This window comes from Geotrypetes seraphini, chromosome 3 (assembly GCF_902459505.1).
Source record: "Geotrypetes seraphini chromosome 3, aGeoSer1.1, whole genome shotgun sequence".
In the NCBI taxonomy this organism is placed as follows: domain Eukaryota; kingdom Metazoa; phylum Chordata; class Amphibia; order Gymnophiona; family Dermophiidae; genus Geotrypetes; species Geotrypetes seraphini.
In genome coordinates this window covers 175,778,348-175,803,851 of record NC_047086.1, presented here as the reverse complement: position 1 = coordinate 175,803,851, position 25,504 = coordinate 175,778,348, and the positions used below count along the sequence as shown (strand labels likewise).

Below are 25,504 nucleotides of genomic sequence, written 5' to 3'. Positions count from 1 at the left end.
GAACCACGACTCGATTTTACCTTCTATAGGTCGATCATCTGACTGGGTGTCTAGCTGAGAAGACGCAGTGGAAGAGGACGCGATCGGCTCCGCCATTTTGTGTTGCACCGTCGGGGAGCCTGGAGCGTGCGAGCGGGTTTTTATGCTCGTGACTCCGGTAAAATGGAATTTCTCCAATTTTTTCCGGCTCCCCATACACTCAGCAAGCCCAGACGTCGATAGAATAGTTCCCAATCCGCCGCAGGAAGCAATGATAAATCTTTCAATCTCGAGCCCCGGCAGAGCTCAAGGTTTAAGCGGCCATGTTCTGTGATGACGTCACTTCCTCCTCCATTGCTTGCTTGTTTTTATGTGCGTGCGCTGAGGGGAAGTGGAGAGAGAGTGGGCTGAGGACGCTGAAGGGAAATGGGGAAGAGAGTGGGGAGAAGATGCTGATTTATAAATTGACAATTGTACAGAATATTGTTCTTTTTATACTTTAATATAATAAGTTCAGTGTAAAACTATTTGAGGCTTGTGTGGATGGGGTCAGATGGTTTGCGGGGACGGGGACAAATTTTTTCCCCATGTCATTCGCTAGGCTCTGCCACGAATCGATTTCGACTACATGCAGGCGAGCTGTGTGTCAGTCGGGTTGTCGTTGCCATCGTAGCACAAGTGGGCGCGGGGTATGGTTCTCAAAAGAAATCTTAATCGTTGTACTGCTGATCTTTGGCTCTTTTGACTAATGAGTTTGCCTACCACTGTACTATACCAAAAGTCTGGTCTCAGTCTCCACTTGCCCTTTCTCCCCATTGTTCCCACATCCCTTAAGTTAACTCAACTTGTACATTAACTCAACGTGTACCCCACTAATCTTCTGTAAACCGCATAGAACTTAATGGTATTGCAGTATATAAACTGTTATTATTATTATTATCAGTGAAGCTATACCGGTCTAGAGAGTCTACAAGAAAGAAAATTAGCTGGTAAGAACCTAATTTCTCCTTATTCTTTGGAGATTAGCTAAGTAAAGTTTGCTCTTTTACGATCTAAACTGTCTATAGAAGGGAACCTACAATTTAGCATTTCTTCCCAAACCTATCAAAGCTCAGAGCAAAATGATGTATACATACCCAAAGATATGTCTTCTACTTTTCTCTCAGAAAGAGAATGTCCTCTTTCCTCTTTCTCTCCTTTGTTCCCCTATCTACACTTCTTCTTTTGGCACTCTAATTATCTCCCACATCTTCCAGTACCATCTTTATGCAGACAACTCACAAATTTATCTCTCTACACCCAAAATTTCTACAGGAATCCAGGTCCGAGTCTCAGCCTGCCTAGCTGACATTTCTACCTGAATGTATCACCACCATTTAAAATTAAACATGGCCAAGACTAGCAAGAAATGACGTCAGTCACCCAGCAAGCGTTGAGGGGACAGGCCGGATGCTGAAGAGATCGCAGCTGTCCTGCACCACTGTTGATTCACTGTCCAGGGGGCTCTGATAAAGGTACCGGGGAATGATGTAAAATCCTTACATAGGCCACCCCATATAACTAGGCCACACCCGATACACGGGTTTGTAAAACTCATGTATAGGCCGCGGCCTATATATGCGGAAATACGGTACACCTCCTCGGGAACTCTGTTCAATAAGCAAGTCTCTTTTGTCTGTATCCTTCTCCTCTACTGCTAACTCCCGATTCCTCTGTCCCTTTTTCTAAAAAATGCTCCCCAGGCAGGCCACCTACATTGAAAGCGCCTCCGGGAGCTTAGGGAGGCTCGCATGGCCGCCTAGATTCACCTAAGGCTAGCTGTAGGCATGGTTTGCCCCGGAAGTCGCTCTAGGCGAACCTAGGTGGCCGTACGCGTCTCCCTAGTAGAGCGGGAGATGCTTACAATGTTGGCCTACATTGTAAGTAGACGCGGCCGCTATGCTTATCGCGGCAAGGGATCTCCCTATCACGATAGGTATAGTGGCTTTGGCCGTCAGTCTCCGCCCCTCCCCCCGACGATCACTGGCAGGAAGGTGCCCAACCTATGGGCGGGGCCTTAGGCACATGGGCCAATAAGGCCTAGGCCCCTCCCCGGTGCATCCCACAATAAGGTGTTACATTTTATTTTGTCAAAATATAAAGTGTAATTAGGGATATATTTATTTTTAATTCCAGCTTTCACAACAAAATAAAAGTTTACAATAAGAACATATATTTAGTGCCAGAGAAATATTTAGCATAAAGTTTACAGCTTTAAGACAGTAATAAAGTGAACCTCTGATGTACTAGCCTAGAGATTTAACTAGATAAAATGAATATCATGTAATTTCTATAATCTGCTTTTACATTTTTAAATTCATGGATGCTGGAAAATCCCTTTAAAACAAAGACGTTTGCTGCAGGTACAATGTATGTATGAAATAAGCAGAGAAATATTAAAACTGAAAATAAACAAAATGTAAAGTAATTCAATTGAAGTTATATTCCAAGTCCATAGGCACTGACTATACAGTACATGGTCTTATTCTCCCATTTTACAGTGCAACTTCCTGAAAAACAAAAATGAGAAGGGAATAAAATCATTTGTAGAAATAAATTTATAAACATTATATAGAGCAAAACAATAGGATTCCATCTCTCACAGAATGTTTAATTTAAAATGTTAGACTTTTGTTACATTTTCATTACAGTAAGATATACCTTCTTTAACTAGATTTCTGTTTGGGTGACATCCTTTACTAACTCCCTGCTCTTTTCCACCATCGTCTCAGGCTTTGCTGCTTGGCTTTCTCTTCCAATCTACTGATAAATTTATTCTTATCTTAATTAGATCTTAGTTGTTCACTTCTATCACTTCTTTCTCTAGTCTTTATTAATGGCTACAGCCTACAACTGCCTGGAAAGTAGGGATGGAAAGGGTTTGGGATTTAACTCACCCATTTTTTCTTAGTCTATCAAGGCAAGCTACATTAAGATAGAGCAGGTATTTTCTTGTCCTCGGAGGCCTTACAATCTAAGAGCTCCTTTTACAAAGCCGCAGTAGAGGTTTCTACCATGGGCCAGCGAGGTAAATGCTCAGATGCTCATAGGAATTCTATGAGCATCGGAGCATTTACCTCGCCAGGCCGCAGTAGAAACCTCTATTGCAGCTTTGTAAAAACCAGTACTGTATAAGTTTGTACTTGAGGCAATGAAGGGCTGTACACTGCCTAAGATAAATTTCTTCATACAGACAGTTAATAAATCCCACTAAATAAATAAGGGTTAAGGGGATAATTCTATAACTGGATGCCAAAGCTAGGCACAAAAAGTAAACAAATAGGCCCTGATTCTATAAAGGGCGCCTGTCATGCCTGAAGATAGGCGTACTTTAGGCGTCCAATCTAAGGGCTAGATTCAAAAAGCAAACCGATCGTATACCGATCGGTTTGCAACCCCTTTGTGACCAGATTTCCCTCCTGCACTATTCACTAACGCATGTAGCGATCTGATCCTCTCATGCAAATTAGTAAAACCCCATGCAAAATAGCCAAGCTATTGATTCACTAACAATTGCTTGGCTATTTTGAATTGGGTTTTACTATTGGCAAACCTGTACCTCAAACTTGGGATCAGGAGGGGTGCTCAGCAGTGTTCCCTCTAAGCGGGCGGGTGTTGTGAGCAAACTTTTTTCACCGTGAGCCAAAAATATCGGGCGCCAGCAAGTTATGAGCCAACTCGCCCGATTCTCCTCTCGCCGCCCTGCCATCTGCCGTACGCCTCTTCCGATTGTGCGCTGTGACGAGAAACGTGTGCGCTGCGATGTAATATTTTGTGCGCCAGCGCAGCTTAGCGGGAACACTGGTTCAAATGGTTTTATTTATTTCCCCAAATTTATTTTTGTTATACGCATTGAAAATATTTGATATTGCGTTTAAATCAAAATCTCAATAAACTTGAAACGAGTGCCCGTGAGATTGTGGGAGGGTTAAATACTCAAAACTTAGAAGTTTTTGCTACGCCAGCTTTCTGGTATCTTTACATACAGTGGCGTACCTAGCATATGTAACATCCGGGGCCCATCATTTTTTGGCACCCCCCCCCCCCATCTGTAAGAAAAACATGATTTTTAGTAACAAACCACACGTCACACATGAGTACCTAGGAAAAGGCAGCATCTTACATATTGCAGTGAGCAGTACATCAATACACCCATTGTAAAACTAAACAAGCCAGACCAGCACAGATCAATCCTACACCGTCAATCCTAACAGAAAACACACAGAACACAGAAAACACCTTCGCCTAGTAAGGAATATGTAATCACAAACTAACCCCTCCCTCTTTTACAAAACTGTAGTGTGGATTTTAGCTACGGAGGTAACAGCTCTGATGCTCATAAAATTCTGAGCATCAGAGCTGCTACCACCAAGGCTGGTGCTAAAAACGCTTCACAGTTTTGTAAAAGGGGGGATAAAATAAAAATACATAGACAAAGGTTAAATTGAACCAGCAAGAAGCTGGACTCTGCATACAATGCTTCACAGAAACAGTGACACATGTCTCCTAAAGCGATAAATAAATAGAAATTTTTTTCTACCTTTGTCTTCTGTGGTTTCTCCTTTCCTCATCTTCTTGTAACTCTCTTCCTTCCATCCACTGTCTGCCGTCTCTCTTCCCCTATATGGCATCTTCTCTCCTTCTATGCCCCTTCCAGAAACTGTATGCCTCCCCCTTCCATCTCTCCTTTCACCCCATTGGTCTGGCATCTCTCTCCTCGCCTTCCCTCTCCCACACCTCTCCTCATAGTCTGGTATCTCCCCTTCCCTGATTCTCTGGCATCTCTCTCCTTTCCTTTTCTTCCATCTTTCGCTCCCCCTCCATGCTCTCACATCTCCCCCTTCCTTTTCCCTTAGACTGGCATACCTTCCTCCTACGCTCCAAGCCCTGGCATCTCCTTTAATTCCCTCCCTCATCTTCCTTCTCCCTCCAGCTGGGTACCGCAACACTCTTCCCTGCAGCTCTGCACTTCCCCACAATTGCCATGCTTCGGTTCCTCTTCTTCCTTCCTTCCCCCCCCCCCCCCCCCCCGCGGGACCCTGCGGCACCATCAACTCTTACTCCCTCTAATGTCGGCCCTGCAGCTCCAGACTTCCTCGCACCTTCTCCCCTCCCCCTTTGGATCGCTATTATTTTAAATGTTATAGCCGCGGAGCTGTATCCATCAGTGGAGATGTCTAACCTCGGCCTGCCCCGGAACTCTTACTGCAGCAGCCGCCCGTCTAGGCAGGAACAGGAAGTCACTGTTGCAGTAAGAGTTCCGGGGCAGGCCGAGGTTAGACATCTCCACTGATGGATACAGCTCCGCGGCTATAACATTTAAAATAATAGCGATCCAAAGGGGGAGGGGAGAAGGTGCGAGGAAGTCTGGAGCTGCAGGGCCGACATTAGAGGGAGTAAGAGTTGATGGTGCCGCAGGGTCCCGCGGGGGGGGAGGAAGGAAGGAAGAAGAGGAACCGAAGCATGGCAATTGTGGGGAAGTGCAATCCCCCCAATGCGTCCCCTTACCTTACCTCCCCTTACCTTTGCGACGCGTGTGTGCGCTGTGAAGAGAAACTTGTGCGCTGCGATGTAATATTTTGTGCGCGAGCGCAGGCCAGCGCAGCTTAGCGGGAACACTGGTGCTCAGTCCCTCCTGCTCCTTTGGGTCCAGTGACATGTCTGCCTCCCCCCCCCCCATGCATCATGTGATGCACAGGGAGGAGCCTAAGGCTCTGATTGGCTCAGGTGCCTAGGGTTCCTCCCCCCTTGGGGGAGGCGCCTGAGCCAATTAGGGACTTCCTTAGGGCTGAGCTGTTATATCACATGGCAAGAGACACCTGCCTGGAAACTGCTATAGCTCAATAAGTAAAAGCCCTGTGCTCTTCTTCCAGAGGTCATAAGTTCAAATCGCAACCAGCTCTCCAGCACATATTTTAATTGTGGCATTCGACCTTGCAGGTGCATCTTAATGATCTCACAATGAGGTCACCATTGTGCAGCTGCAAACTTCCATTTGCAATGAAATAGAAGCCATGCTAAGGTCTGAATCTGTCTTTTTTTTCTGTTCTTAAGCTTTTCCAAATGAAGTTATGCATGCAATCTATATATTTGTGTCATGTGCTTTCTTTGCTTTCAAGAATGAGCTGATTGGAGCACTGTTTAGTCAGAAAAAAGGATAGCTTTTTAGCAAGAAAACTAAAGCTATGTTTTTCATGTGCTGTGCTTCAGTTAATGGATCTTTTCCTCTAATTAACAAATAACATTCCTGTTTGTCCACAAAAATAGATTTTGCATACAATATATGTGTTATCCCAGGCCAAGCAGGCAGCCTATTCTCACATATGGGTGACGTCATCCACGGAACCCGGATGCGGACAGCCTCGCAAGCAGACTTGCTTGTAGAAACATAGAAGTTTCGAGTCAGCCGCACCACGCATGCCTTCCCGCCCAGCGCAGGGCGAGTCTCCTCAGTTCTCAGTGTTCCGCAGAGCCAAGAAGTCCGTCTTTGACACTCTGCGCCAAACTTTTCTTTTTCGTGCCTTCTCTCACTGCGGTTTGTGCTACTTTTCATCGTAATCGCTGTGTTATTTCTTTTCTCCAGACCATGTTAGAGCAGCAGTTTGTTCACTTACTGACCAAATTTGGGCCGACGCTGTCTTCTCTAATCCTGACTGGGCAATCAGCAGACTCCTGCGAGGTCGAGCCTCTGCCTATGCCTTGAGCTGAACCTTTACACTCTATGCAAAGAGCAGTGTCTTTGCAAGTGTCTGGTCTGGCATCTACGCACTCTATGCAAGGAGCAGATTCTTTCCGAGTGCATCGACAGGAATCTTCACACTCCATACAAGGAGCAGAGTCTTTGGGAGTGCTTCGAGATTCCTCTATCAAACCTCCTAAGCTTCGATCTACTGCTTCTAGCCCTATCCATTCACCTGTAGCATTGCCTACTTCCATCTCTAGGGCGAAGTCTCCTCGATCCTCAAGACCTGCTTCCACACACCACTCTCGTCGTCAATCGTGGCCTTCCAGGCATAGGTCTCCTTCCAAAGAACATCCTTCTTCGTCTAGGCCTCATTCCAGACCTTCCAGCTCGTCCAGACCACCAACTCCTCAATCGAGGTCTCCGCTTCCAGACCTCGAGGACTCAGCTGCTTCCATTGCCTCGTCCAAGTCTCCAAATTCTTTTCATGGTTATTTCTCCAGAGAGGCTTCGCCTCTGACCCAGGCCACCTCGAAGTCAACGAGTCCCTCTCGAGGCAAGGCCTTTGCGGATCAGCTGTCTTTCTCTGCTTTTCTTCGCCAGATGGCTGATGACCTATAACTTCAATTAGATGCAGGTACTAAGTACTTTAAGGAGAATCTCGAGGTCATGCATCTCCCTCAACCTCCTGCAGAGTCACTTAAGCTTCCTCCTCACAAGCTTTTGTCTCAGACTTTCACACACTGCCTGGAGACTCCTTATACCATTCCTGCTGTTCCAGGCAAATTGGACTCCAGGTATAGAACTCTGCATTGTAAAGGATTTGAGAATTCACTGTTGTCTCACCAATCCCTTCTTGTGGAGTCCTCCTTAAAGAGATCCCATCCTTCCAGAGTCTATGCTACTGTTCCTCCTGGAAGGGAGGGGAAAACTATGGACAAGTTTGGATGTCGTCTTTATCAAAATGCTATGATGTCCTCCAAAGTCCTTAATTATAATTTTAATTTCGTTACTTATCTCAAGTTCCTCATCAATCGCCTTCCCAAATTTCTCAATTTCCTGGATACACAGAAGCACTTCGAATTCCAAGAAGTTTTTGCTATTCTGTCACAACTCAGATTGCATCTTCTTCAGTCCTCTTATGATGCCTTTGAATTGTCAGCCAGGGCCACTGCTTTCTCTGTAGCAATGCGCCGCTTGGCCTGGCTTTGCACCATTGACATGGACCCTAATCTTCAGGACCGCATGGGTAACATCCCTTGTGCAGGCAATGACCTCTTTGATGAATCCATTGTCTGAACATGAAAAATCTTTTGCTTCCCTTGTCAGACCAAAGCCTAAGCCAGCTCCTGTGAAACCTTCACGCCCTCCTCCAATTTTCCAGAGGCATTATACTCCAAGGACGGCTCCTTACAACAACAGCAACAGAAACCACAGTCTTCTGCTGCACCTAAGGCTGCGCAGCCTTTTTGACTGTTTAAAAAAAGAGCATAACCTCTATTGTTCTGTCTCTGTCCTCTCTTCTCCCCATAGGAGGTCATATCCATCATTTTTATCACCAATGGGAGTTCATTACATCCGACCTCTGGGTGCTGTCAATAATCAGGGAAGGATACTCTCTTCATTTCATTCAGGTTCCACCACAGCTTCCTCCAAGACAGTATCCTTCCAGTCCATCCCAGATCGCTCTTCTTCTTCAGGAAGCTCAAGTTCTGCTTCGTTTCCGTGCCATCAAACCAGTTCCTTTGGAACAGCAGAACAGAGGGTTTTACTCCTGTTACTTCCTAGTTCCGAAGAAGACGGGCGATCTGAGACCTATTCTGGATCTCAGGGCTCTCAACAAATTTTTAGTCAAAGAAAAATTTCGCATGTTGTCCCTGGCGTCCCTTTACCCCCTTCTAGATCAAAATGACTGGTTATGCTCTCTGGATCTCAAGGAGGCTTATATTCCCATTCATCCGGCCTCCCGTCAATATCTCAGATTTCGGGTGGGGAATCTGCATTACCAATACAGAGTGCTACCCTTTGGCATGGCTTCATCTCCCAGAGTATTCACCAAGTGCCTGGTGGTGGTAGCAGCAGCTCTAAGGAACCATGGTCTTCAGGTATTCCCCTACCTAGATGACTGGCTAATCAAGGATTCAACATCTATGGGGTTATTGTAGCGACCCAACAGACTACGTGGTTCCTACAAAGCTTGGGATTCGAAATCAACTTTCCCAAATCCCAACTTCAGTCCTCTCAGAATCTACATTTCATCGGAGCTGTTCTGGACACTATCCAACTAAGAGCATTCCTTCTGTAACAACGTCTGGAGGCTTTTTTTTCAACTCTGTCATGCAGTGTCTTCCCGCTCTTCAATCTCAGTGAGACACATGATGGTACTCCTAGGTCACATGGCCTCCACAGTACACATGACTCCTTTTGCCAGACTTCACCTCAGAATTTCTCAGTGGACCCTGGTATCTCAATGGACACAGGCTTGCACTCTCTCAACACATTACAGTCACTCCTTCCTTGAGACAGTTTCTCTGCTGGTGGATGCTCTCTTCCAGTCTCTCCAGAGGCTTGCTGTTTCAAACGCCCCTGTCAGTTTCGTAAAATGTAAGGATGGTCGCACCCCCACAATGTTAGGTTGGAGGGGTTAAGTGAAAGGCGTCCTGACAAACGCTGGTCCCAGGTTCAGTTCCCTCACCGATGACTCACCAGAAAGTAGAATAAAGAAGGCATAGCCAGAGGTGTTTGCATAAAGAATATATATTATAGAAATAGTCTTACAGAAAAGTAATATTTATAAGCATTACAATTAAGCAGAGAGCATTACACTTAAGCAGAGAGCAAAGCAGTCTTGCTGCCTTACAGAGTCCAGAAGGAAGTGTGAAGTTTCAGGGAAAGGCAGAGAGAGAGAGAAAGGGGGATGGGGTGATGTTTCGTGTTCCATAGATAAAGAGAAGGATAGACAGAGAGATAGAGAGAGCTCAAGGGAGAACCAGAGTGCCAAGCCAAGAGCCAAGAGATAGCTAGATAGAAAGAGAGAGAGAGGGCCAAGACCCCTCTCCTGATAGCTTGATAGAAAAAGAGACAAAGATAGCTCCATAGAAAAAGAGAGAGATATTGATAGAGCAGAGAGCAGGCTTTTATACCTTGGAATCTTATTCTGACTAGAGAAAATATTGTATCTCCCAGTATCTTTCTGTTTAGAACTTGCAAATTGTTTGAGACAATGGTCAATTTAATTGACAAAGGAGAGTGTGACATCTGCAAGCATGGTGATGGGATTAAGTCTCTGGCTTCTTTGTTTCTTGATCTGTGCACTTGGACCTAAGCACCCTCTTAATCAGACATTAACACCTTTTAGCTAGTCATGATTCAATCAGGGAAACTTAAAACAGTTTCCCTGCACTAAGGGTCTATCTGCCTTCCCATGCCAGGGTCAGATTGATATAATTTCCCATAGGCCTCTAGGCTGACAGCCCCCTCATCTAAAAGTCCTCACAACAGATTCCTCGACCTATACTTGGGGGGCTCATCTCGATGGTCTCCATACTCAAGGCCACTGGACCAGTACGGATTGTCAGTGTCACATCAATCTGTTGGAACTCAGAGCGATCGTCAATGCTCTCAAAGCTTTTCAACATCTTCTTCACGACCAGGTAGTCCTCATTTGGACGGACAACCAAGTCGTCATGTACTATGTCAACAAACAGGGGGGATTGGATCTCCCTCCTTTTGTCAAGAAGTTCTGAATGTTTGAGACTGGGCAATCCTCCACAACACCTTCCTCAAAGCTGTCTACATCCAAGGGGTGAAAAACTATTTGGCGGACAAACTGAGTCATCTCCTGCAACCTCACGAATGGACACTCAATTCCTCGCCTCTTCATCACATTTTTTCGCAGTGGGGAATGCCTCAGATAGATCTCTTTGCAGCTCCCCACAACCAAAAACTGCCCCAGTTCTGCTCCAGGATATATTCTTCTCATTGCCTCGAAGCAGATGCTTTTCTACTGGAATGGACAAATCTTTTTCTATATGCATTCCCTTTCATCCTTAAGACTCTTGTCAAGTTGAAGAACGATCATGCCACCATGATTCTGATAGCTCCTCAGTGGCCCAGACAACTTTGGTACTCCCTTCTTCTTCAACTCAGCAGCGGGGAGCCTTACCTTCTACCAGTTTTTCCATCTCTGTTTACACAGAGTTAAGGATCTCTACTTCATCCCAACCTCCAGTCTCTACACCTGACAGCTTGGTACCTCTCAACATAACTGCTCTTCAGTTTTCTCAACCTACAAGAGACATTTTAGAGACTTCTAGAAAGCCTGCCACTAGACAATGCTACCACCAAAAATGGATTACATTTTCTACGTAGTGCATCTCTCATGATAAGGAGCCTCAAGATTCCTCTTTATCTTCTGTTCTAGATTATCTTTTGCACTTATCCACCTCTGGCCTTAAATCCACATCCATTCGAGTCTACCTCAGTGCCATTGCTGCTTTCCATCAGCCTATCGAAGGGAAACCCCTCTCTGCTCATCCGGTGGTTTCCAGATTTATGAAAGGACTTTCCAATGTCAGATCTCCTCTCAAACCGCCTCCAGTGGTTTGGGATCTCAATGTTGTTCTTGCTCAATTGATGAAGCCTCCATTTGAAGCAATGTCTACAGCTCTTCTGAAGTATCTCACTTGGAAAGTGGTTTTTCTCATTGCCCTCACATCTGCTCGAAGAGTCAGTGAGCTGCAAGCATTAGTTGCTGATCCACCTTTCACAGTTTTCCATCATGGCAAGGTGGTCCTCCGTACTCATCCTAAATTCTTACCTAAAGTGGTTTCAGAATTTCATCTCAACCAATCGATTATACTTCCAGTGTTTTTTCCAAGACCTCATTCTCATCCTGAAGAAACAGCTCTTCATACTCTGGACTGCAAACGTGCTTTGGCCTTCTACTTGGAAAGCACCAAATCACACAGAACTGCTCTTCAACTTTTTTTCTCCTTCGATCTAAACAAGTTGGGACATCCAATCTCTAAGCATACCATCTCCAACTGGATGGCTGCTTGTATAGCTTTCTGCTATGCCCAGGCTAGATTACAACTACAGAGTCGAGTCACAGCCCACAAAGTCAGAGCAATGGCAGCTTCAGTGGCTTTCCTCAGATCCACACCTATTGAGGAAATTTGCAAAGCTGCGACCTGGTCCTCGGTTCATACTCACTTCTCACTATTGTCTGGATGTTTTCTCCAGATTGGATGGCCATTTTGGACAGAGAGTATTACAAAATTTATTCTCCTAAGTTGCCAACACTCCCACCATCCCATTCTGGATAGCTTAGAGGTCACCCATATGTGAGAATAGGCTGCCTGCTTGTCCTGGGATAAAGCACAGTTACTTACTGTAACAGTTGTTATCCAGGGACAGCAGGCAGCTATTCTCACAACCCACCCACCTCCCCTGGTTGGCTTCTCTGCTAGCTATCTGAACTGAGGAGACTCGCCCTGCGCTGGGCGGGAAGGCACTCACATATGCACGGTGCCGCTGACTCAAAACTTCTACGTTTCTACAAGCAAGTCTGCTTGTGAGGCTGTCCGAATCCGGGCTCCAAGTATAATGTCACCCTTATGTGAGAATAGCTGCCTGCTGTCCCTGGATAACAACTGTTACAGTAAGTAACTGTGCTTTTTGATGTGCCCCGTTTATGTGGTGGCTTATTAAATTTTTTTTGAGCTTCATAAAGCAAAAATAAAACCCCAGAGAGCTATTTAGCAGATCGCATTAAGGACATCTAAACTGTGCCTATGTTCCAGAAGAATGTCCAAAGAGTGCCTAAGTTCCATCCACAGAACTCAGGTCTATCTGAAGCCTAAACTGTGCTCAAAAGTAGACTTCCTTACAATGCCTATAAAGAACAGTTACTTACCATAAAAGTTGTTATCCAGGGACAGCAGGCAGATATTCTCAAAATGTGGGTGTCGTCATCCACGGAGCCCCGTAGCGGGCAGCCTCGTAAGCAGACTTGCTTGAAGAACTTTCAGAAAGTTTGCAAGTGGTGCACCGCACATGCGCGAGTGCCTTCCCGCCAAACGTAGGTCATGCATCTCCTCTGAGGTACCTCAGTTCAGATAGCTAGCTAAGAAGCCAACCAGGGGAGGTGGGTGGGTTGTCAGAATATCTGCCTGCTGTCCCTGGATAACAACTGTTACAGTAAGTAACTGTGCTTTATCCCAGGACAAGCAGGCAGCATATTCTCAACATGTGGGTGACCTCCAAGCTGACCAGAATGGGATGGTGGGAGTGTTGGCAAATTAGGAGAATAGATGTTGTAAAACTGCCTGGCCAAAATGGCCATCCCGTCTCGAGAAAGTATCCAGACAATAACGAGAGGTGAATGTATGAACCGAGGACCAAGTGGCAAACTTGCAGATTTCCTCAATAGGAGTCGATCTGAGGAAAGCTACAGACGCTGTCATAGCTCTAACTCTATGGCCAGTGACTCGACCCTGCAGAGGGAGACAAGCCTGAGCATAGCAGAAAGAGATGCAAGCAGCCATCCAGTTGGAAATGGTTCGCTTGGAAACAGGATGCCCCAATTTATTCGGATCGAAGGAGATAAAAAGTTGAGGAGCAGTTCTGTGAGGTTGAGTGCATTGCAAGTAGAAAGCCAAAGCATGTTTACAGTCCAGAGTATGAAGAGCTGTTTCTTCAGGATGAGAATGAGGCTTTGGAAAAAATACTGAGATGAAATTCTGAAACCACTTTAGGTAAGAATTTAGGATGAGTATGGAGGACCACCTTGTCATGATAGAATACTGTGAAAGGTGGATCTGCCACTAGAGCTTGTAGCTCACTGACCCGTCTAGCAGAAGTGAGCGCAATGAGAAAAACCACTTTCCAAGTGATATATTTAAGATGAGCCGAATCTATTGGTTTGAAAGGAGGCTTCATCAATGAGCAAGAACAACATTGAGATCCCAAACCACTGGAGACGGCTTGAGAGGTGGTTTGACATTGAAAAGTCCTTTCATAAACCTGGAAACCACAGGATGAGCAGACAGGGGTTTCTCTTCTATAGGCTGATGAAAAGCAGCGATTGCACTGAGGTAGACTTGAATGGATGTGGATTTGAGGCCAGATTGAGATACCAGGTAATCCAAAACCGAAGATAAGGAGGTAGATTGCGGCTCCTTACGATGAATAGTACACCAAGCAGAGAATCTAGTCCATTTCTGGGCATAACACTGCCTAGTGGCAGGTTCCTAGAAGCTTCTAAAATGTCCTGTACAGATTGAGAAAACTGTAGAGTGGCAGTTAGGTTAAGAGGTACCAAGCTGTTAGGTGTAGAGACTGCAGGTTGGGATAAAGCAGAGACCCTTGACTCTGTGTAAACAGAGAGGGAAATATTGGAAGAAGTAGAGGCTCCCTGGTGCTGAGTTGAAGTAGAAGGGAGTACCATGGTTGTCTGGGCCACTGAGGAGCTATCAGAATCATGGTGGCATGCTCCTTGAGTTTGAGAAGAGTCTTGAGAATCAGAGGGAATGGAGGGAATGCATAGATAAATTGATTTGCCCATTCCAGAAGAAAAGCATCTGCCTCGAGGTGGTGAGGAGAGTATATCCTGGAGCAGAACTGAGGCAGTTTGTTGTTGTAGGGAGATGAAAAGATGTATATCTGAGGAGTTCCCCACTGAGCAAAAACGTGATGTAGAGACGAGGAATTGAGTGTCCATTCGTGAAGTTGGAGGAGATGACTCAATTTGTCCGCCAGACAGTTTTTCTCTCCTTGGATGTAGACAGCTCTCAGGAAGGTGTTGTGAAGGATTACCCAATTCCAGAGCTTCCTGGCAAAGAGGGAGAGATCCTGTTCCTCCCTGCTTGTTTACATAATACATAGCGACTTGATTGTCCGTTCAAATGAGGACTACCTTGTTATGGAGAAGATGCTGAAAACCTTTGAGAGCATAGAAGATTGCTCTGAGTTCCAACAGATTGGTATGACAGTGACGATCTACGTTGAACCAGTGACCTTGAGTACGGAGACCATCTAGGTGAGCCCCCCCCAAGCGTACGTCGATGAATCTGTTGTGAGAATCTTCTGATGGGGCATGTGAAATAGCAAACCTGGAAAGATTGGAAGAGAGCATCCACTAGTGGAGAGACTGTCTCAACGAATGAGTCACTGTAATGTGTTGAGAGAGTGGGTCGCAAGCCTGCTGCCACTGAGATGACAGAGTCCACTGAAGAATTCGTAGGTGAAGTCTGGCAAAAGGAGTCACTTGAACTGTAGAGGCCATGTGACCGAGAAGAACCATCATGTGTCTTGCCGAGATTGATGTGAAGGAAGACACTTGTTGACAAAGGTGAATGAGAGCATCCTGACATTGTTGAGGCAGGAACGCTCTTAGTTGAACAGTATCCAGGACAGCTCCAATAAACTGTAGAGTTTGGGGGGGCCCTTGCTGGGACTTTGGAAAGTTGATTTCGAACCCAAGACTTTGGAGAAACAAAATAGTTCATTGGATCGCGACAATAACCCCTTGTTGCGACAATGCTTTGATGAGCCAGTCGCCAAGATATGGAAAGACTTGAAGTCCCTGCATCTGTAGGGCTGTGCAGCCGCCGCCACCACCAGGCATTTTGTGAAGACTCTGGGAGATGATGCCAGCCTGAAAGGGAGGACTCTGTATTGGAGATGAAGATTCCCCACCTGAAATCTTAGAAATCTTCAAGAGGCTAGATGAATTGGAAAATGAGTGTAAGCCTCTTTGAGATCTAGGGAGTATAATCAATCTTCTTGATCCATCAGGGGATACAGGGTTGGAAGAGAGAGCATTCAAAACTTTTCTTTGATAAGAAATTTGTTGAGAGCTCTGAGGTCCAGGATAGGTCACAAATCTCCCATCTTCTTTGGCACCAGAAAGTAACGGGAATAAAAACCCGTGTCCCATTAGGCCAAGGGAACCTCTTCGACGGCATGAAGGCGAAGAAGAGCCTGAGCCTCCTGAAGAAGAAGGGGAAGTTGCGACACATTGGAAGGAAACTCTTTTGGAGGGAGATCTGGTGGAATATGAAAAAATTGAAGCGAGTAACCCTCTCGGATGATGGTAAGAATCCAGAGGTCTGACTTAATCTGCTCCCACTGTTGGTAAAAATGATGGAGACGACCTCCTATGGGGAGAACATAAGACTGATACATGAAGATTGAAGTTATGCTCAGATTTAGATTGTCAAAGACTGTGCAGGCTTAGCTACAGCAGGAGTCTGAGGTTTCTGTTGACGCTGCTGCTGTGGCTGTTTCCTGGGTGGAGGCCTGGAATAAGTCGGAGTAGATTTCTGTGGATAATGACGTTGAGGTGGCCTATAAGGCATAGTAGCTGGAGGCTTAGGCTTAGATCAAAGAGGCAAATGACTGCTCATGCTCTGACAGATGCTTGGTGGCAGCCTCAAAGGATTCGTTGAACAGCTCATTTCCTTGACAGGGTATATTGGCTAGGCGATCTTGAAGGTTAGGATCCATGTCCACAATCCTTAACCAAGCCAGACGTCACATTGCCACAGATAAAGCAGTGACTCGAGATGAAATTTCAAATGCATCATAAGTTGTTTGGAGCATAAACAGACATATTTGAGATAGAGTATGGTGGAGCTGTTGAAACTCAGGCAACCGCTGCTCAGGTAAGTTTGAGAAGAAGTAGGGCATGGTCTTTATGCAGTACTTCAGATAAGAGGTGAATATGAAGTTGTAGTTCAAAATCCTGTTTGCCGTCATGGAATTTTGATACAGACAGCATCCAAATTTGTCTATTGTCTGTCCCTCTCTTCCTGGAGGGGACTGCTACATAGACTTTGGTGGGATTGGACTTTTTGAGAGATGATTCTACCACCAAAGATTGGTGAGACAATTGCGGCTTCTCAAACCCTTTTCAAGGAACTATGCAGTAACGAGATTCCATTTTGGAGAGTATAGCCGGAATAGAATAAGGAGGTTCCAGATTTCTCAGGAAAGTTTGCTTTAAAACAGGATTCATGGGAAGTCTCAAAGTGTCCTTTGGCGGATGGGGCAATTCCATTTCAACTAAATACTCAGGAGTATACTTAGACTCGGATTGTAGATCAATTTGAAGAGCCTTACTCATGTCAAATATGAATTTGGAAAATGATGTGGACTTTGCAGATGAAGAGCCCTCAGGAAGGGAAGTAGAGCAAGAGCGAGGTGCTGCAGAATAAGAAGGAGAAGCCTCCCTGGAGTACTAGGAAGGGATGTCTGTATCCAACGTAAGAGTCACAGAAGCTCCACTGTGTGATATAGGTGGAGTCAAAGAGTGCTTACGTTTGAGAGGATGTGATGGAGAGGTCCTAGAAGTGTGAAGGACTGAATGCCTCGACTCATGCCTTGTAGAAACCGGTGAACAAGGATCCCTTGTAGCAAGCCTCGATAGAGGAGTCCCGGACCTGGATGAGCCTCGAAGTGGAGAAGAATGAGGCATTAAAGGCTTCGTGGTACGAGACCTATGCCCGGTTTAGGAGGGAGTCTCGATGAGCCTTGAAGAACGAGGTATAGAAGACTCATAGAAACATAGAAAGACGACGGCAGAAAAGGGCCACAGCCCATCAAGTCTGCCCACTCTATTGACCCACCCCATTGAGTGTTAGTGACCTAGTTCCTTAACTTGACCCTCGTAGGGATCCCACTGGATGTCCCATTTATTCTTAAAATCGAGCACGCTGGTGGCCTTGATCACCTGCACTGGAAGTTTGTTCCAGTGATCTACCACCCTTTCCGTGAAGAAATACTTCCTGGTGTCACCACTAAATTTCCCCCCTCTGAGTTTGAGGGGGTGCCCCCTTGTGACCGAGGGTCCCTTGGGAAAGAATATATCGTTTTCCACCTCGACACGACCAGTGACGTACTTAAATGTCTCAATCATGTCACCCCGTTCTCTGCGCTCCTCCAGGGTATAGAGCTGCAGTTTGCCCAGTCTTTCTTCGTATGAGAGACCCTTGAGTCCGTCGACCATCCTAGTGGCCATCCGCTGGACCGATTCAGCTCGAAGCACATCTTTCCGGTAATGTGGCCTCCAGAATTGCACACAGTATTCCAGTTGAGGTCTCACCATGGTTCTGTAGAGTGGCATTATGACTTCAGGTTTGCGGCTGACGAAGCTTCTATTGATACATCCCATCATTTGCCTTGCCTTAGATGAGGCCTTCTCTACTTGTTTGGCAGCCTTCATGTCTGCACTGATGATTACTCCCAAGTCCGAATCCTTCCTTGGAGGCAGGTGCTTCAATGAAGAGGAATGCTTCAAATGAGACCTGGATCGAGGTTTGTGCCCCACCTCTCGAGCAGGTTGAAAAGCTGGAGACCTGGACCTGGAAGGATGAGGCGAGGAGTCACTGGAGGACAAAGGCCGAGAACTAACAGGTTTAGCTCCTTGGGCCTAGACAGAATGCTCAGACTGGCTCGCAGAAAGCAGGGGCAACGCAGGGGCAAGCTTAGCAAACACAGAGGTCAGCTTCCTGGTCAAGATGGCTTGCAGCATGTCCTTGAAGACAGACACCGAGATCAATGACTCTGTTCTAGAAGGTGCAGCAGTGCGCTCCACAGAGGGTGACCTCGAAGATGAGTATTCCCTGTTTTTGGAAGCACGCTTTGTAGGAGGTCTCGTAGAGGCCGGCACGACTGCACTCGTTGTCTGGACTGCCTGAGACTCAGCTGGAGGCTTCTTAGCTAGCGTACCTGCGGAGGGAAGAGCAGACTTGCCTGGGGACGAGGCCTTAGGAGGTGCAGCAGACGAGGCCTTCACCGATGAGGGCGACTTGCTGGAGGTCGAGGACTTAGCCGACGAGGCCGCCTCCGAGGTCGAGGCCGAGGTCGAGGCCTTTTCTGTAGACGGTTCCATGGAACCAAAGAGCTGCTGAATCTGGACACGAAGTCTCCGAAGAGCTCTTTTTTGAAGGGTAGTACAGCGTGGGCAGAACTCATGGCAATGTTCTGGTCCCAAGCATTTAATACATCAACTGTGTGGGTCGGTGAGTGAAATCGCCCAGTTGCATTGGCTACACCTTTTAAATCCCGTAGCAGGCTGGGACATAGAAAAAAATACGGCCGCAGCCAAACTAGGGCCAGTGGCAGGGCCTGAGCCCAAGCCCCGCCGGACGAGAACCGACAAAAAAAAGTAAAAGTTTTTTGTTTTTTTTAAAGAGGCGCGCCGCACAGCAACTTACAAAAAGAATAAATAAAGAAGAAAAAGCCACGGTGCAAGAAGGCACAACTCGAATTCAGGGCAGAGCTGAGAAAAACAGGTGCTTAGCTCCGCAGAAAAACCGAGAACTGAGGTACCTCAGAGGAGATGCGTGACCTACGTTCGACGGGAAGACACTCGTGCATATGCGGTGCAGCACTCGCAAACTTTCTGAAAGTTTTTCAAGCAAGTTTGCCTGCGAGGCTGTCCGCTTCAGGGCTCCGTGGATGATGTCACCCACATGTTGAGAATATGCTGCCTGCTTGTCCTGGGATAAGACCCAGTTTTACAATTGCTATGAAACTTGCTAGCTCACTCTGTAACACACTGGTTAAACCTATACCCTTCTATCGTAATGTTGCTGATTCGAATCCAAGTCACTTTGTCTGATAGAAGAGAAATAAATAAAAGCATTAAACAGATCCAACTCCTAGCATTACAATTATAATAAAAAACAGCATAAAATCGCCATTCTAATAATATAATAATAAAATATTATAACAATAAGGACATTGTTTGGACGTCTAAATCTCACCTAAAACCTAATTCTCTACAGGACGCCTAAAAAGTTAGACACCTAAACAGTGTTGAACTCTGCTGAGCGCGATTCTACAAAGGACGCCTAACTTAGGCACCTAAACGGCATCTAACTTTAGATGCATTTTGCAGCATCAGGGCCATAGTGTCCCTATTCTATAATGTTAAATACGCATATACTTACTGTTATAAAATTCTAGTGTAAGTACTCTGCATCAACACACTAGTCTATTGCTGGTGTAAATGTTAGTACCAAAATGCTGCACGTTAGCACATAACTCACTGTATTCTGTAAGTTATACATGTAATTAGGAGCTTCACCCATATGTATGCCCTCCCCCAGCTACACGCTAAGGCATTTATGCGCATTCTTTATAGAATACAATTGAGCATTCTTGTAGCACCTAGACATATAAGTGTGCATATACCCAGTGAATCTGGAAGATATACTAAGCCAAATCGACAAGCTAAAAAGTGAAAAAATTACCTGGACTGGATGGTATACATCCCAGGGTACTAAAAGAACTCAAAACATGAAATTCCTAACCTGATGTTAGTGATCTGTAAATTATCGCTAAAATCATCTGTAGTATCTGAAGATTGGAAGGTCGCTACTACAACTTGCTTCTCACAGGTCTTCCGCTCAACCAGCTCTCTCCCCTTCAATCTGTGCAAAATTCTGCTGCATGACTTATATTCCACATGAGCCACTCAAGCTCATATTACCCCTCTCCTCAAGTCACTTCACTGGCTCCTCATCCATTTCCAAATACAGTTTAAACTCCTCTTATGACTTACAAGTGCAATCATTTTACAGCCCCTCAATATTTCTCCACACTTCGCTCCCCTCATAAACTCTATTCATCGGGCAGGTCCCGCCTTCTCCTCCACTGACACTTCTAGACTCCGTCCCTTCTATCTTGTTGTGCCATATGCATGGAACAGACTGCCTGAGTCATTATGTCAGGCACCTTCTCTAGCTGTATTCAAATCCAAGCTAAAGGCCCATTTTATCGATGTTGCTTTCAACTTCTAACTTCCACTCACCATAAAATTACTTCCATCCTATCATTCTCTCTGCAATAAACACCCAACCCTATATGTCCTATCTGTCTGTCCAAATTAGATTGTAAGCTTTTCTGACCAAGGACCGTCTATTGCATGTTAAATGTATAGCACTGCATATACTTTTCAGCACTATAGAAATGATAAATAGTAGCAGTAGTAGTAAATTAGGGTAATAATACTGTATACCATCAGTGGAGTTGTCCCAGAAGCATGCACTTGCTTTATGCATCCCAGCACCATTCTTTTGCATAATTACACAGTTAACTGTTAATGTAAAGAAGAAAATTATTAGCCTAACCACTTAAGTGATTAATGTATAGAAACCCATTAAAACAAAACTGCTTACATGTAATAGGTTTTCTCAAAGCAAGAAGTTTGCAAGTCAACCAAATGGATCAGTGACTATGCCTTTGTTGAATAGGCAATCCTTCCAGCAGTTGTATAGCTAGGGAGGTTTGTGCCTGGGGCGGTGGCACTCCCCTGCTCTTCCCCATCGTACTTTGTGGCTGCTGCCCCTCATCGCTTGAGCATCTCCCCCCATGTATACCTTTTGAAATATTCGCTGGCGTGAGCAGCATCTTCCATCTGCTGCTTGTGCCGGCCTCAGTTCCCTTCCAAGAAGTGACATCAGAAGGGAGCTGAGACCCACACAAGCAGTAGGCGGAAGATGCAGCTCAAGTGCCAGTGAACATTTCAAGAGGTGAGCAGGAGGGGGCAGAGAGGAGAGGCACTGGTGCTGGTGCCCCGTGAAGACTGCACCTTTACTACACCACTGGGGAGAGCTGTTCTGGTGATATGCAATGATGTCACTCACTCATGTGTCTGACTCAATCCTGCTTGATGAAGCAAAACAATAAAATAGCTGTCCACATCATTCTGAATAGTACATCTGAATCCCTCAAAAGCCCCAGGAGCTTAAGAATCCACTAAGATACAGTTCACTCAGTCCTTTTCTAATTAACCCATTGATAAGCAATAGGCAGATCAGGAAGGAAGAGGTTTGAAGATGAGCTTACAGTATCCATCTATTTGTTATATGTATATTTTTTTAGCAGCTTGACTCTGGCCAAAAGTTATGTGCTTGCCACTCCAAATTTTGTGTGATTAACTCTAGTATTAACCACATCAGAAGATTAGGTTCTTACCTTGTTAATCTTCTTTCCAGTAGAAACTAAACTAAATTAAAACTTAACTTTATATACCAGGTCTTCAACCAGAGGAAGCTCGACGTGGTTAACAATAAGTTAAAAGATAAACTAAAATACAAGAGGATTAGTTTTCAAAATGTTTAGCAAATAGAAAAGTTTTTAAAGATTTACGGAAAAACTGGAAAGAGCTGGGACGCTTCAAAATTAAAGGAAGTTCATTCCATAATTGGAGAAATTTAAAAGCCAAAGAAAGGCTAAAATTTTTGACTCCTCGAATTCCTTTCCTAGAAGGGAGGGAAAGTTTAAATTGATGAGTACCTCTCGCATATGAAAATCTATAAACATTCCATAAAAGAGGAACAAAAGGAACAAAAATACCATATAAAATTTTAAAAATAATACATAAAATATTTAAACTGGATTTTGAGATAAACCGGGAGCCAATGGAGACTCAAAAGCAAAGGAGTCACGTGGTCGAATTTGCTTTTTCCATAAATCAACTTCGCATCGATATTCTGAATCAATTGTAGTTTTTGAAGGCAGATCTTTGTGATGCCAAGATAAATGGCATTACAATAATCTAGCCAAGATAGTATAATTGATTGGACCAAGACAGAAAAATGACATAGTAACATACATAGTAGATGACGGCAGATAAAGACCCGAATGGTCCATCCAGTCTGCCCAACCTGATTCAATTTAAATTTTTTTTTTTTTTAATTTTTCTTCTTAGCTATTACTGGGCAAGAATCCAAAGCTTTACCCAGTACTGTGCTTGGGTTCCAACTGCCAAAATCTCTGTTAAGACTTACTCCAGCCTATCTACACCCTCCCAGCCCATCCTCCACCAAACGGACACAGTCTGCCCAGTAACTGGCCTAGTTCAATATTTAATATTATTTTCTGATTCTAAATCTTCTGTGTTCATCCCACGCTTCTTTGAACTCAGTCACAGTTTTACTCTCCACCACCTTTCTCGGGAGCGCATTCCAGGCATCCACTACCCTCTCCGTAAAGTAGAATTTCCTAACATTGCCCCTGAATCTACCACCCCTCAACCTCAAATTATGTCCTCTGGTTTTACCATTTTCCTTTCTCTGGAAAAGATTTTGTTCTACGTTAATACCCTTCAAGTATTTGAACGTCTGAATCATATCTCCCCTGTCTCTCCTTTCCTCTAGGGTATACATATTCAGGGCTTCCAGTCTCTCCTCATACGTCTTCTGGCGTAAGCCTCCTATCATTTTTGTCGCCCTCCTCTGGACCGCCTCAAGTCTTCTTACGTCTTTCGCCAGATACGGTCTCCAAAACTGAACACAATACTCCAAGTGGGGCCTCATCAATGACCTGTACAGGGGCATAAGAACATAAGCAGTGCCTCTGCCGGGTCAGACCACAGGTCCATCCCGCCCAGCAGTCCGCTCCCGCGGCGGCCCAAACAGGTCACGACCTGTCTGTATCACCAGAGGGGGCTCCCTTGCCACCTTGGTTTCTCATTTAAGTCCTGTCTTCCTATCGAAGTCCTAACCCTCCGGTCTTGCACATGCACGACCTGGTTTGGTTTCTATACTCATTACCTGGTTAGCTTTCTATACTTGTGTTACATCCCAGTTCCTCCCTCAGTATCCCATGATCCCTTTATCCTTCAGGAATCCGTCCAATCCCTGTACCGTACTCTGCCTGATCACTTCCTCCGGTAGCGCATTCCAAGTGTCCACGACCCTTTGGGTGAAAAAAAACTTCCTTGCGTTTGTTTTGAACCTATCTCCCTTCAGTTTCTCCGAATGCCCCCTCGTACCTGTTGTCCCCTTCAGTCTGAAGAATCTGTCCCTATCCACCCTCTCTATGCCCCTCATGATCTTGAAAGTCTCTTATCATATCTCCCCTGAGCCTCCTCTTTTCCAGAGAGAAGAGCCCCAGCCTATCCAACCTCTCGGCGTATGGGCAGTGTTCCAGCCCTTTTACCATTTTCGTTGCTCTCCTTTGGACTCTCTCAAGTACCAGAACAAACAAAGCAAAAAACTGCAGATCTTGTACACGATGCAGGCAGGCTTTATTATGACAAGTAAATTTAGGTTAAAAACCTTTTACCAGGTGAGGGACCCAACACGGTCGGTTTTTTCAGCATGTCACCTATCGGCTAATCACCCAAGGCTTTTTTCTTTTGATAATTTTCTGCTTTACCAAAATTGGACCCCTGACGAAGGTTAGTCCGAAACACGGACCGTGTTGGGTCCCTCACCTGGTAAAAGGTTTTTAACCTAAATTTACTTGTCATAATAAAGCCTGCCTGCATCGTGTACAAGATCTGCAGTTTTTTGCTTTGTTTGTTCTGGATTGTTTTTCACTGCAGATAGTTGAACCTTGTTTTCCTCCTTGGATTTGGTTTTTTGCTCTCTCAAGTACCGCCATGTCCTTCTTGAGGTGCGGCGACCAATACTGAACGCAGTATTCCAGATGTGGACGCACCATCGCTCGATACAATGGCATGATGACTTCCCGTGTTCTGGTTGTTATGCCCTTCTTTATGATGCCAAGCATCCTGTTGGCTTTTTTCGAGGCTGCTGCGCACTGAGCAGATGGCTTCAGTGATGCATTTTCTACTGACTACGCCTCTCTTTATACAGCCCAGCATCCTTCTGGCAGCAGCCACTGCCTTGTCACACTGTTTTTTCGCCTTTAGATCTTCGGACACTAACTCCCCAAGGTCCCTCTCCCCGTCCGTGCATATCAGCTTCTCTCCTCCCAGCATATACGGTTCCTTCCTATTATTAATCCCCAAATGCATTACTCTGCATTTCTTTGCATTGAATTTTAGTTGCCAGGCATTAGACCATTCCTCTAACTTTTGCAGATTCTTTTTCATATTTTCCACTCCCTCTTCGGTGTCTACTCTGTTACAAATCTTGGTATCATCTGCAAAAAGGCACACTTTTCCTTCTAACCCTTCAGCAATGTCACTCACATACATATTGAACAGGTTTGGCCCCAGCACCGAACCCTGAGGGACTCCACTAGTCACCTTTCCTTCCTTCGAGCGACTTCCATTAACCACCACCCTCTGGCGTCTGTCCGACAGCCAGTTTCTGCCCCAGTTCACCACTTTGGGTCCTAACTTCAGCCCTTCAAGTATGTTCAACAGCCTTCTATGAGGAACTGTATCAAAGGCTTTGCTGAAATCCAAGTAAATTACATCTAGCATATGTCCTCGATCCAGCTCTCTGGTCACCCAATCAAAAAATTCAATCAGGTTCGTTTGGCACGATTTACCTTTTGTAAAGCCATGTTGCCTTGGATCCTGTAACCCATTAGATTCAAGGAAGTACACTATCCTTTCTTTCAGCAACACTTCCATTATTTTTCCAACAACTGAAGTGAGGCTCACCGGCCTGTAGTTTCCTGCTTCATCCCTGTGACCACTTTTATGAATAGGGACCACATCCGCTCTCCTCCAATCCCCAGGAATCACTCCCGTCTCCAGAGATTTGTTGAACAAGTCTTTAATAGGACTCGCCAGAACCTCTCTGAGCTCCCTTAGTATCCTGGGATGGATCCCGTCTGGTCCCATCGCTTTGTCCACCTTCAGTTTTTCAAGTTGCTCATAAACACCCTCCTCCGTGAACGGCGCAGAATCTACTCCATTTTCTCGTGTAACTTTGCCAGACAATCTCGGTCCTTCTCCAGGATTTTCTTCTGTGAACACAGAACAGAAGTATTTGTTTAGCACATTTGCTTTCTCCTCATCACTCTCCACATATTTGTTCCCAGCATCTTTTAGCCTAGCAATTCCATTTTTTATCTTCCTCCTTTCAC

The 25,504-nt window shown here is 45.3% G+C and overlaps 1 protein-coding gene across 1 annotated transcript in view; it reads right to left on the bottom strand.

Annotated features, from left to right (window-relative positions):
• Positions 1 to 2,127: 2,127 nt before the first annotated feature.
• Positions 2,128 to 25,504, bottom strand: part of LOC117356391 (dynein light chain Tctex-type 1-like) — an 80,970-nt gene continuing 57,593 nt past the window's right edge. The window contains exons 4-5 of the mRNA XM_033935535.1: positions 20,730 to 20,807; positions 2,128 to 2,528 (exon numbers count right to left, since the gene is read on the bottom strand). Coding sequence (XP_033791426.1) covers positions 2,458 to 2,528; positions 20,730 to 20,807 — 149 coding nt within the window. The 3' untranslated portion in view covers positions 2,128 to 2,457. The remainder of the gene's footprint in view (positions 2,529 to 20,729; positions 20,808 to 25,504) is intronic.